This window comes from Acomys minous (genome assembly GCF_964271855.1).
Source record: "Acomys minous genome assembly, chromosome: 16".
Lineage (NCBI taxonomy): Eukaryota > Metazoa > Chordata > Mammalia > Rodentia > Muridae > Acomys > Acomys minous.
The window spans coordinates 71,696,015-71,708,729 of record NC_140498.1 but is presented as its reverse complement, the minus strand read 5'-3'; the positions used below and the strand labels follow the sequence as shown (position 1 = coordinate 71,708,729).

Sequence of the window (12,715 nt, the reverse complement as noted above, 5' to 3'; positions counted from 1 at the left end):
TTACTAGAATATTTTTTTTTTAAATTCATTTCTTTTCTTTCCTTCCTGCTTGGGCCTGGGAAAACACGAGTGCACAGGGACGTAAACTTAGTAGTCAATAGTCGATAAGCAGAACTGGGTGACGCAGGAATCTTAACCAGTTTTGGGTGTACTTTTTTTTTTCAAGAAGTGCTTAATGAAGCCCCGCTTCTATACGTAGTTAATAGTCGTTACGAAGGGAGAGGCATTTTCTTCATTGATATAACCACTATAAATTGCCTATGCTCCTGGAAGCAACCCTAATGAAATTTAGGGGTTCATCAAAAACCAAAATAAGAACCACCAAGAAAACAATTAGTTGGGAAGGGAAGAGGGGGAGGGGGACAAGAGATATAGTGGCGGTGAGTGTGATTAAAATACATTGATACTCATATTTTATATTAAACTGTCATAATGAAATTTTCTTTCTATAAAACTCATAATTATCTGTAACTAATATGATGATTAGAAGAAAAAAAAACCAACAACAACAAAGCAAAATAAAAAACAACGGAAAGAAACCAGGCACATCCCTGTAGTCCCAGCACAGAAGGTAGGTACAGGTGGATTGCCACAAGTTTGAAACTGATCTGGTCCAGTTACACATTGAGAGTTCTAGGCCAGCCAAGGCTACGTAATAAAGTCTTGTCTCAAAACACCGCAAACATTGTGGGGCTGATATGGTGGCCCACACCTCAAATGCAAGCACTCTGGAGGCAGAGGCAGGTGGATTCCTGTGAGTTTGAGGACAGCAAGGGCTACATAGACCCTCTCTCAAAAATAAAACAAAAACCAAACTAACCACTGGACTGGCAAGATAGCTCAGCTGGTGAAGGAGTTTGTGGGGCCCCTGAAGCCCTGAGTTGGATCTTCAGACTCACATGGTAGGAGGAGAGAACCCCCCCCCCCCCCCGTGTGAGCAGAACTTGTGCATATATGTACAAGCACATATATGTAAGTGTGCACAAGTGTGCACAGCAATAAATAAATGTAAAGCCGGACATGGTGGTACAGGGCTTTAATTCCAGCACTGGGGAGGCAGAGGCAAGCAGATCTCTGTGAAATTGAGGCAAAGCTGGTCTACAAATCAAGTCCAAGACAGCCAGGACTGCACAGAGAAACTCTATCTTGAAAAGTCAAAAATAAGAAATAAATGTGAAAAAATAAATCTAAGCTGTTTTTATGAGAAAGCCTTTTCTTTCTTTTTTTTTAATTTTTTTCTCCTTTATTAATTTATTCTTGTTACATCTCAATGGTTATCCCATCCCTTGTATCCTCCCAATCTTCCCTCCCTCCCATTTTCCCCTTGTTCCCCTCCCCTATGACTGTTCCTGAGGGGGATTACCTCCCCCTGTATATGTTCATAGTGTATCAAGTCTCTTCTTGGTAACCTGCTGTCCTTCTTCTGAGTGTCACCAGGTCTCCCCCTCCAGGGGACATGGTCAAAGGTGAGGCACCAGAGTATGTGAGAAAGTAATATCCCACTCTCCACTCTACTGTGGAGAGTGTTCTGTCCATTGTCTAGATCTGGGTAGGGGTTTAAGGTTTACCGCCTGTATTGTCCTTGGCTGGTGCCTTAGTTTGAGCGGGACCCCTGTGCCCAAATCTGCCTATCATAATGTTCTACTTGTAGGTTTCTAGGACCCTCTGGATCCTTCTACTTTGCCATTCTCCCATGCTTCTCTAATCTAGAGTCCCACTGGAATGTTCTCCCCTCTGTCTCAGTTTCCTGGTAAGTGAGAGAAAGCCTTTTCTAAAAACTGATTTATCCTGCTTTTGCTTTGTTTTGTTTGATTTTTTCAAAACAGGGTTTCTCTGTGTTGGCCTGGATATAGACCAGATTGGCCTTGAACTCAGAGATCCATCTGCCTCTGCCTTCCAAATGCTGGGATTAAAGGAGTGTGCCATGAGCACCCACCTTGTCTTGTTTTCTTTATAGCACATATCTTGATACTTGATATCAAATTTGTTAATCTCTCCTCCAGAAAATGTCCTTTCCAAAACCAGGGACATTGGTTTTCTGTTGTATTTTCAGTACTTAAAACCTCTTCTGGGGCTGGAGAGATGGTTCAGCAGATAAGAGCACTGTCTGCTCTTCCAGAGGTCCTGAGTTCAATTCCCAGAAACCACATGGTGGCTCACATGATGCCCCCTTCTGGCATGTAGGTGCACATGCAGATAGAACACTCATACATAAAAATAAATAAATAAAGATCTTTTAAAACAAACAAACAGCCGGGCGTGGTGGCACACACCTTTAATTCCAGCACTCGGGAGGCAGAGGCAGGTGGATCTCTGTGAGTTCCAGGACAGCCTGCTCTACAAAGGAGTCCAGGACAGCCAAGGCTACACAGAGAGACCCTGTTTCAAAAACAAAAACAAAAACAAGCAACCAAACAAACAAACAAAAAGCCGTCATCTGCCTTTTGGCAAGGACAAAGGAATGAATTAGATGAACTTTGAGCAGAAATCTGATTAGATTTAGGAAGAAATCCAAAATGAATCTATGGGAAAGAATTCCAGACAGAGGGAACAGTACAGTCCGGAAGCAGAACTGACCCAGAAGTGGGGGATGGTTTGCAAACCCAAGGGCCTGACTTCTAATTCTTAAGCAAAAATGTGGAGCATAGTGGTGCATTCTTTTTTTTTCCTTTTCTTTTTTCTTTTTTTTTTGTTGTTGTTGTTGGTTTTGGTTTTTCGAGGCAGGGTTTCTCTGTGTAGCCTTGGCTGTCCTGGACTCACTCTGTAAACCACACTGGCCTCGGAATCACAGAGATCCACCTGCTTCTATCTCCCAAGTGCTGGGATTGAAGGCGTGCGCTGCCACGCCCAGCTTAGTGGTGCATTCCTATAGTCCCACCGAGGAACTCCTAAAGTTCAGTGGCCAGCTCAGTTTCTGAAAAGGTGGCAGGGAGGATGGGGTGCAGCTGGAGGGATGGTTCAGGGGTTGTGTACTTGCTGCTCCTCTGGAAACTAAGAATTGCAAGTGCAAGGCCAGCCTGGGCTACACAGTAAATTGAAGGGCGTGCTAAGCAGGATAGCAAGATCCTGTTTAAAACAACAACAACAACAATAATGAAGGTCTGGATGGGGAACAGTGAGGGGCCAGAGATAACTCTAAGAGATGAGGAAGGAAGAAGACTGTAGTGAGAGCAAAGACCCACAGTGAAACTGGATTGTATTTTGAGAACCATCCTCAGAATTTTCAAAAGTACATTCATTCATTAATAATTTATTTTTAATTTTATTGGTGTCTTGCCTGCATGTAAGTCAGTGTGTAGCTGTTGGGTGCCCTGGAACTGGAATTACAGTTGTGAGCTGCCATGTGGGTGCTAGGACTTGAACCCTGATCGTCTGGAAGAGCAGCCAGTGCTCTTAACCACTGGGCCATCTCCTCAGCCTTGATTTCGTGTGTGTGGGGGACGGTGCGTTTGTGGAACTAGCGGACAACTTGTCATCAGGCTAGGCAGCAAGTCATCTCAGTGGCCCCCTTCTCAGTGTTTTCAGCAATGAGTGACAATATCTTATTCTTCTCTTTAAAAAAAAATTATTTACTTGTATGTATATGAAGGCTCTGCCTGCATGTACACATGCAGGCCAGAAGAGGGCACCAGATCTCATCACAAAGATTGTGAGCCACCATGTGGTTACTAAGAATGGAACTAGGGACCTCTAGAAGAGCAGACGGAACTCCTAACCACTGAGCCATCTCTCCAGCCCCGCTTCTAGCTTCTTAAAGCATGAGATTCAGTCTCCTATAGCTCAGGTTTGGCCTCCAACTACTGTGTAGCCCAGGCTGGCCTTGAACTCCTCCTCATTTTCTACCCCCCCAGTACTGTGGTGGCAGGCAGCACATGCTCAACTTCTTGTTGGGATTTGGGGGTGAGGTGAGATTTTTAAGACTTACATTTTTATGTGTATGGGTGTTTTGGCTGCATGTTGATCTGTGAGCACTTGCATGCTGCTGCCTATAGAGACCAGAAGAGGGCACTGAATCTCCTGTAACTGAAGTTACAGACTGTTGTTAGCCACTGTGTGGATGCTGGGAACTGATCCTAGGCCCTCTGGAACCACTGCCAGTGCTCCTACCCACACAGCCAGCTCCCCACCCTCCACAGTCACCTTCTACTTTATTTTGTATGTGGTGTGTGTACATAAGCATGGTGACCAGAAGTCAACAGTGGGTATGTTCTTTCTTTTGGGTTTTTTTTTGGGGGGGGAGGGGGAAGGTTGGCTTTGCTTTGTTTTGTTTTGTTTTGTTTTTTGGTTTTGTTGTTGGTTTTTTTCAAGACAGGATTTCTCTGTGTAGCCTTGGCTGTTCTGGGCTTGCTTTGCTGGCCTTGAACTCATAGAGGTCTGCCTGCCTCTGCCTCCCAAGTACTGGGATTACAGATGTGTACCGCTGCGCCCAGCAATGGGTATATTCTTAAATTGCTCTCCACCTCATTGCTTTTTTTTTTTTCTGAGACAGGGTTTCTCTGTGTAGCCTTGGCTGTCTTGGACTCACTTTGTAGACCAGGCTGGCCTCGAACTCACAGGGACCCACCTGCCTCTGCCTCCTGAGTCCTGAGATTAAAGGTGTGCGCCACCATGTCAGGCTCATTGCTTATTTTTAAATCACACACATATATATGTGTGTGTGTTAGTTTTTGTTATTTGTTTATTTTTTGTTTTTTGAGACAGGGTTTCTCTGTGTAGCCCCAGCTGTCCTGGAACTCACTCTGTAGACCAGGCTGGTCTCAAACTCACAGATATTCGCTTCCCTCTGCCTCCTAAGTGCTGGGAATAAAGGCATGTACCACCACCACCTGGTATAAAACTTAGATTTTAATTTTTGGTGCATATATGGATGTATGTGGGGACATGCATGCTATGGCACACATCACATGGTGCATGAGTAGACATCAGAGGACAACTTGTTGGAGTCTATTCTCTCTTTCCACCATGTATGTGCTAGGGATTTGAACTCAGGCCACCAGGCTTAGTGGCAAGTGCCTTTAGCCCCTCAGCCATCTCAACAGTCAACCTTATTTGGGCACTGAGTCTATCACTGAACTTGAAGCTCACTGGGCTAGCTAGTATAGCTGGCCAGCAAGTCTGGGGGATCCCCTTATCTCTGCCTGCCCAGCACTGGGGTTCCAGGTACACACCATTGCACCTGGCTACTTATGTGGGTGCTGGGACTCAAGCTCAGCTTCTCATGCTTGTGTAGTGAGCACTTTACTAGCAAGTTCTTCAGGCCCCTAACTCATTTCCTTCTGTTGTGTCCGTGTCCGTGTCCGTGTGTGTGTGTGTGTGTGTGTGTGTGTGTGTGTGTACCACAACGTATTTGTAGATGTCAGAGGACGACTCGCAGGAGTCAGTTCTCTCCTTTTATCATGTGGACCCCAGGGGTTGAATTGAGGTCTTTTGGCTTGGTAGCAGGACCTTTACACGCTGAGCCATCTTGCCTGCCCCTAGTGTATGGACTTGTTTGTTTGTCTTGGTTTTCTGTGACAGGGTTTCTCTGTGTAGCCTTGGCAGTCCTGAAACTCAATCTGTAGATCAGGCTGACCTCAAGCTCACGGACAGCTGCCTGCCTCTGCCTTCCAAATGCTGGGGTTAAAGGCATGGGCTGCCACTGCCCACCCCCTACCATAGGTTCTTAAAAGGGTATTCTGACTGCTGAAGGTATAGCCCAGTAGTTCAGTCTCTAGTACCACCCAAAGGAAAAAGTATTCTGAAATCCAAGACACACACGCCACCACTACCCCGCCCCACCACCAACCATAGAACTAGAGATACGCCCCTTTCCTGAGTTACGAAACATTTATTTGGATAAGGGCACCACACTCTGAGGCTGTGTCTGGTTAGGACCTCAGGCAACTGGCCTGGGTTGGGAGGGACACTTCCTCTTGCTTAGGTTTTTGAGGATCTGGTCCTGGTTGGGCTTGTAGGGCACCACGAAGCTTTCTGGAGGAAGGACAGGGCCTCTGTTTCCTTCCACCTGCCCCATCAGCAGGTAACTGGTTCCTGGAGAGGAGAAGGGGTGGGGTTGAGAGGTCAAGTTATCAGACCTTGTTCAAAGCACCTTCTTGGCCAGGTGTCATGACCAGGTGTACTCAGCCCCCGCCCCGTTCCCCTGCCTCTTACCTTTCTTCATGGGAGGCATCTGCCTGCAGGGCACATAGAACTTCAGAGAGGTGTCACTGGGCGGAGAGGGCAGGTCTAGTCCTCCAGTTTTGTAAACACCAAGGAGACTGATGGTGACAGTGAGGCCCTCACCTGGGCCCCGGACCATGGACTTCACTGTTGCCGTCACCACTGTGGGAGGATGGGGGTGAGAGGTGAGGAGTCAGCAGGCTGGGGAGGGCATAGGGAGTGAGAAGGGCAGGATGGAGCGTCTTACCCAGACTACTGGCACAAAAGTTGCTCTGCAGGGTGCCTGACCGCTTGTATTGCTTTGGGCAGGTGATGCTGGGAGCATCTAGGAGAGACAGAGCTGTTTGGGGACTGTGGCCTACCTGGCAAGTAGGACCATTTTCCTCAGCCAGGAATGGAGCCAGAGTCTGGTGCGTGCTAGGCAGGTGACCCACAGTTGAGTCATGCCCCAGACCCTCACTAGAGGACTCTGGGACAGACACACTACAGTGAGCCAAGCTTCCAGCACCTTACTGGGAGAATTTTAGAAATGCTCTAAACATATGCCCTCTGAACATATATGCTCTCAGCCCTCATTGAAAGATTCTGGGCAAACACTGCCCTAGCTGGTCACCTATGAAATTCTAACAGCCATATGAGTGGAGACTCAGAGCTCCACCCAGCGCTGGCTTCCCAGTCCCAGTCCCAGACACTGACAGGAGGTAGGCACCAACAAGTGTTAGATGGATGGATGGATGGATGGATGGATGGATGGAGACTGACTAAACCAAGGAAGAACTTAGTACTTCCCTTAGTACTTTCTCCCACTTTTGTGTATATGTGTGCTTTGCCTGCATGTGTCTCTGGAGTTACAGATGGTTCTAAGCTGCCATATGAGGTCTGGGAATCAAACCTGGGTCCTCTGGAAGAGAAGCCAGTGCTCTTAACCACTAAGCCATCTCTTCAGTACCTTCTTCCATCTTTCACGCTCACCTGGGGCCACTGGAATTGCCTGGGTATCAGGGGAGGCCACTGGTTTCTCTGTAGGTTCAGCTTTTGGTTTGGTGGGTGGTTTGACTTTTGGCCCAGTTCCTGTCTTGGGCTCAGAGCGGGACTGGGGAGCACGCTGGACATCCTCCCCTGGGCTTGGGGCCGGCTCATTTTCCACGGCATCCCGTGGCAGGGTCCTGTAGGAGGCTGAGAAGCCGTCTGCGGTGACACTGAGGTCCGATACAAATTGAACCAGGAGCTCATTCCCTTCTGAAGAGATGGGGCTGCAACGGGCAGAGGGGCATTCGCTGAGGTGTCAAGGCAAAACCGAGCACCTTGTTCTGTGCCCCGCTGGCCAAGCTTAAGCTAGTCCTCTGAAATCAGAGTCCACGGAGACACTGTAGACTCCAGAGGAAAGACTACACCTTTGCCAGCTCCTCTAACTTGTTCTGACCAGTGGTTTGGAGTCCTAGAGCTCAGCTCTTGCCTGGTCAGCCGAGCCTCCCCCACACCCTCTCCAGCCTTTGGCAACTATTCCCATGGATGCACTTAGCCCCAACACTGCCTGTCCAAGGATCCGTCCCTCACCTAGGGGCCTTGTCTCCGCAGAATTTCCCCAACCGCTTCGAGTCGTCACTCACGGCTCCGTTGAACACGCTGACAGAGTCGTAGCGGCAGTATGTGTCAGGCTCCACATCAAACTTCCCAAAGGTGAGCACGATCACCTGGTAGAGGCATGGGCTGCGTGGCAGGCCAGGCCAGGGTGGACCGAATGGTGCCCTGCTGGCCCTCTCTCAGCCCCCAGGGGCTCCCTAGTGAGTCCCCTCGTTTCCCCTTTAATGTTTTCACACTGAGGGTCTTACCCACACGTGCCCATACCCTACAGGGAGCATCCTTTGCCCTGGTGGGCAAGGTCAGGTCCATCTTAGCTCATCGCCAATGGGCAGAACTCCACCCCAGTAGCACCCCACACAGTTCCTACCAGGACCCCATATTTCCTTCTCCTCAGGCCAGTCAATTGCGCATCTATTATTTTTGCTTGCATGTCAGCTGGGGCTGGTTTTGGTCTCTACCAGGGCGAGCTCGGGGATCAGAACACAGATGGTCAGTAAAGTTTTACTGGTGGTGTGATGTAAAGATGCTGCCTGGGTGCCCGGTGGGCAGCCTGGGCAAGACGGTCGGTACCTGGTTCGAGGGTGCAATGATGTGCCAGGAACAGCTGATGCCCGGGGGGTAATCCGACTCAGGCCAGTTGGGTGTGGTCAAGGTTCCCTGTGCCTTCTCCATCCGCCCCCCGCAAAACTGGTGCTCTGAGAAAGGAAGAGAGGGACGGGGTGGGGGGCAGTGGAGACCGTCCGTCAGCTAGAGGAGAGCTCTAGCCTGGGAGCTGGCAGGCAGTTAGGAAGTCTGGGTCTCAAGATGACGGGGACGAGAAGGGCAACAGTAGAGGGGGCAGGTTAGCAAACAGGTGGGAAGCAGAGGCTGGGGCACCCAACAGAGAGGAGATGATTGGATGGATCCCTTCTGGCCCCTCCCTAGCCCACCGCCACACCACGCCTCTTCCCCTAGGAGATCCCATCTCTCCATCCCGGACTAGCAGAAGAATCTTCTTTAGCAGGCTAGAGAGCTCTCACGTTGTGAGGGCGCCCTCCCCTCTGATGAGGTCTCTGCCTGAAACATTTCCAGAGAGACTTGTGCTGCCGGGAGGGGGTGATGGGACCGCAATCGGGATCCCAGAGCTGGGTAGAGGGGGCTCCAGGTGAGGGAATCCTAGTCCCCGAGAGCTTCAGGGTGCCCCCTTACTCCTGTCAGAGGAGCCCGATTGCGGAGGGGGGCGGGCAGTTACTCACCGTCCCAGTAACCCCAGGCCGCCCATTCCACCCGCGGGTCCATGACCCATTTCCGCCTCGCACCTGGGGGAGGCCCTGGAAGAGGGGTAGGTGGGAGCGGGAGGGGGAGAGAAGACGGGGAGGAGGGACTGAAGGGGCAGTTAGTGAGAAGAAAGGGAGTAATGGTGGCCCTAACTCTTGGGAGTAATCTGGGGAGGGTTGAGGTTAGGGTAGGGGTGGGGACCTGAACCGGGGTGGGGCCAGGAGAGGGAAAGGAGGAAGCTAGGATGCTCACCAGTGCCTGAGGTGGCCCGACTGCTGTACCAGAGCAGGAAGCCTCGTCCCCCAGTGCCCTCGTCTGTGGTCATCCTTAAAGTCACCTGGTTGCCCGGGGCGACTACAGGTGCAGGCCTGAAGGTGCCACAGAAGCGTCCCAGACGCTGGCCTGAGGTTCCAGATCCAGCAAAGACCTCCAGAGCATCATAACGGCAGGAAGGGTGGAGTTCCATATCGAAGACTCGGAAGGACAGGGACACAGTCTGGCCCTCAGGCACCTGACAAAAGGGGGGTGGGGGGACCCCTGCAAAATCAGGCCCCAAACAACCAGGACAGTGGGCATCAGCCCCTCCCTTAAGTATTTCCTAAAGAAAGAAATAGCCACAACTAGAAAGGCCCCTGGCCAGTGCAACACAGAAGGCCTGGGCTCTGCTCCGTGTTTATGGTCTCTGGAGGGAGAGAACAGGAGCGCATTAGGGGTGGGGTCCTAGCAATTATTTCCATTTAAAAAAACTAGCGCTTAAGCTAGGTATGGCAGCTCGCTCCTGTAACCCCAGGACTTTCCGCTGAAAGAGAAGAATTGCCTCATAGTTCAAGACCAGCCTAAGCTACGCGGTGAGCCCATCTCCAAAAAAAAAACAAAAACAAAAACAAAAAACAACGAAGAAGTAAGGCTCAGCTCCAGAGTGGTGCTGTGTGCCTGTGGTTCCAGCCATTTGGGAAACTGAGGCAGGAGGATCATAAATGCAAAGGCCCCAATTTACAGAGGCCATTTCTCAAAAATAAAAGGGGAGGGGGTTTGTGGAGATGGCACAGTGGGTAAGAGCACTTATTCAAGTTCAAATCCCCAGAACCCATGTAAAAGGCTGCATTTAAGCCAGGCGGTAGTGGCACACGCCTTTAATGCCAGCACTTGGGAGGCAGAGGCAGGTGGATCTCTGTGAGTTCAAGGCCAACCTGGTCTACAAAGTGAGTCCAGGACAGTCAAGGATACACAGAGAAACCCTGTTTGGCGGGGGGAGAAGCTGCATTTAAGTTTCCACACATATTCCAGTACCCTTACCCCTGTGAAAATCAGAGCCAGGAGGGCCACTGAGGCTTGCTGGCCTTCAGATTAGCTCTAGATTTAGTGAGAGGCTTTGTCTCAGGGAAGTAGGGTCGGGGAGTGGTTGAACTCTAGAACACCCGACATCCCACTCTGACCTCTGCACATATGCATGCACAGCGCGCACGCGCGCACACACACATACACACATCCTAAGTGAATAAACGGCTGGGATGTACCTCAGTGGTAAAGTAGTTCTGGCATAACATGCGTAAGTCTCAGGGTTCAGTTCAGTTTCCAGTCATGAGGTGGGACAAAGGGGGACAAAGGGGGAGGAAGGGCGGGGCACATCGGGGCATGTTACTGTGGGGCCTGACACCCTTGTGACCAAGCAGAGAAGAGGGCTTCCCAGGTGATGCCTGGTGCTGGGGTGACCCCTGGGCTGTCAGGATTTGGTTGGGAGACTGATAAAGGGGCCTTCTTACCGTTATTGTCCAGATGCACTTCTTATTTGGGGGGTAGAGGTTGGGGAAACCCTCACTTGCCACGTACCCCGACTCCCCGGTCACATCCCCTCCACACAGGAACACAGGTCTGGAGAATGGGAAAGCCCAGACAGTGAGGAGGGAAGATGCTGGCAAAGCCTCAGCCTGTGAGGCAGGGACTCCTGTCCAAGGACCAGGCGATGTGGGGCTACGCTGCGGGGGCCATTTCTCCATCCCCCTAGAGGCTCCACCCCCACGCCAGACAGGAATTCCCGGAATCCTCCTCAGTCCCCCCCCCCTAGCTTTCTCTACCCCCCTTCTTGTCCTGCCTGGCAGTCAAGGACAGGAGCCTCGCCTAACTACTTCCAGATGTGACAAGCCACGAGGCCATGAGGGGGAGGGGACAGGAGAGATGACGGGAGCCACAGTGGACATACAGTTAGGGGCTCCCCCACCTTTGCCCTGCTCCAACTTCCAGCTAAGGTATCTTTCTGCTTGCTGCCCTCCCCACCCAACCTCATTTCCTGAGTGTCAGCTAACAGGCAAGGTCAAGGCCCTGTCTTTCTGGGTTCGAGCTCCACGGAGGGACATGGCTGTGAGTGGAGGGGGAGGTTTAGGGCAGAAGAGCAGTGGTGAAGGGCTGGGAACAGAGGCAGTCTGCACAGCAGTGTGGCCTTGCGGCAGACAGGGAGAGCTCGGACCGGAAGAGGGAGAGGGGCTTGGTAGCAGAAGAGCTTGCAGGAGCCAGAGGCACAGCCCTCCCAGGAGTCACAAACAAGCATTTTTGAAGCTCCCTCTGGAAGCCATCCGAAAGATACGAGACCTACCTGGTGTAGTTGGGGGTCTGGCCTCGGACAAGAGGCAGCACCCAGGCCACAAGGAATGGCCCCAGTAGGGAGGTTAGGGCAGCAGGCAGCATTGTGGAGGGGGCAGTGCTGGAAGTAGCAGCTGAGTTCAGCAGCAGCAGCAGCAGCAGCAGCAGCAGCAGCAGCAGCAGGATAATCAGTACCAGATGAGGCAGCCCTGGGTGTGTGGGCGTGGGGACTGGCCAACTGGGCGGGCGGCAGGGGAGGCGGGACAGGGAGACAGCTGGGACAGTGCTTGAGTCCCTGCAGGGGCCCCTCTAGGTCGCGGCCATATATTAATTGACTAAAGAATGCTGGGAGCAAGGAGGGGCCGCGAGAACACCATCTAGACATCAAGCCATGTCATCTGTAACTCCACTCCGTCCCATGCCTGAGAACCCGGTCTTCCCTGTAGACTTCCAGGCACAGACTGGACCTCTTCACCTGTCACTCTCTCAGCATCCAGAGAGGATGCCCTTGAGTCACTTGGCCATCCACTACCCCACCGCACATTTCTGGATCCTTTGTACTGTTGCCTAGACAGCCAGAGCTTTCAATCCTCCTGCCTCAGCTTCCCACATGCTGGGACTACCGGCCTGCCCCCTTGCGCAGGATCTTCTGCACATACTTATGGCTTTCCATTAAACACTAGACCAGATCAGGCCAAGGAAGGAGAGTTCTGGCCTCTGATTTTCTCTTCCAACTATTTTAAGGTACAGGAGATGGGTTAAGAGAGGCACAGAGGCCGGGCATAGTGGCACACGCCTTTAATCCCAGCACTCAGGAGGCAGAGGCAGGTGGATCTCTGTGAGTTCGAGGCCAGCCTGGTCTACAAAGTGAGTCCAGTACAGCCAAGGCTACACAGAGAAACTCTGTCTCAAAAACAAAAAACAAAAACAAAAGAGAGGCACGGAGTATCCCTGGCCCCTGGCAAAGAGGGGAAAAGCAAAAAGTCAGGGAAAAGGACAGAAGAGACTGGGCTTTGAAAACAACAGAGAACAGAGTGGTGACTTCACAGGACTGAGGGCTAGGGGTGAGGTACCCCCAAAAGTGAAGGTCAGAGTACTGGTCTGATGCAGGTATGACGACAACACGCCTGTAATCCTA

At 51.2% G+C, this 12,715-nt stretch overlaps 1 protein-coding gene across 1 annotated transcript; it reads right to left on the bottom strand.

The window, feature by feature from the left end:
• Positions 1 to 5,807: 5,807 nt before the first annotated feature.
• On the bottom strand, positions 5,808 to 11,787 carry PCOLCE (procollagen C-endopeptidase enhancer). The gene is made up of 9 exons (XM_084764074.1): positions 11,591 to 11,787; positions 10,764 to 10,872; positions 9,253 to 9,511; positions 8,314 to 8,438; positions 7,717 to 7,853; positions 7,132 to 7,412; positions 6,407 to 6,484; positions 6,151 to 6,321; positions 5,808 to 6,030 (listed from the first exon to the last, which is right to left on the bottom strand). Exons 1-9 carry the CDS (start codon positions 11,680 to 11,682, stop codon positions 5,876 to 5,878), a joined length of 1,407 nt encoding a protein of 468 aa, XP_084620200.1. The 5' UTR covers positions 11,683 to 11,787; the 3' UTR covers positions 5,808 to 5,875.
• Between the last annotated feature and the right edge of the window lie 928 nt (positions 11,788 to 12,715).

What these genes read in the sequence shown, in the direction of transcription:
- PCOLCE (XM_084764074.1), bottom strand. Translation starts at nt 11,682, where the DNA reads ATGCTGCCTGCTGCCCTAACCTCCCTACTGGGGCCATTCCTTGTGGCC. An exon ending in TGCGGAGACAAGGCCCCTAG is followed by an intron (nt 7,413 to 7,716) that starts GTGAGGGACGGA and finishes TGCCCGTTGCAG; the next exon opens with CCCCATCTCTTCAGAAGGGA. An exon ending in GATGCCTCCCATGAAGAAAG is followed by an intron (nt 6,031 to 6,150) that starts GTAAGAGGCAGG and finishes TCTCCTCTCCAG; the next exon opens with GAACCAGTTACCTGCTGATG.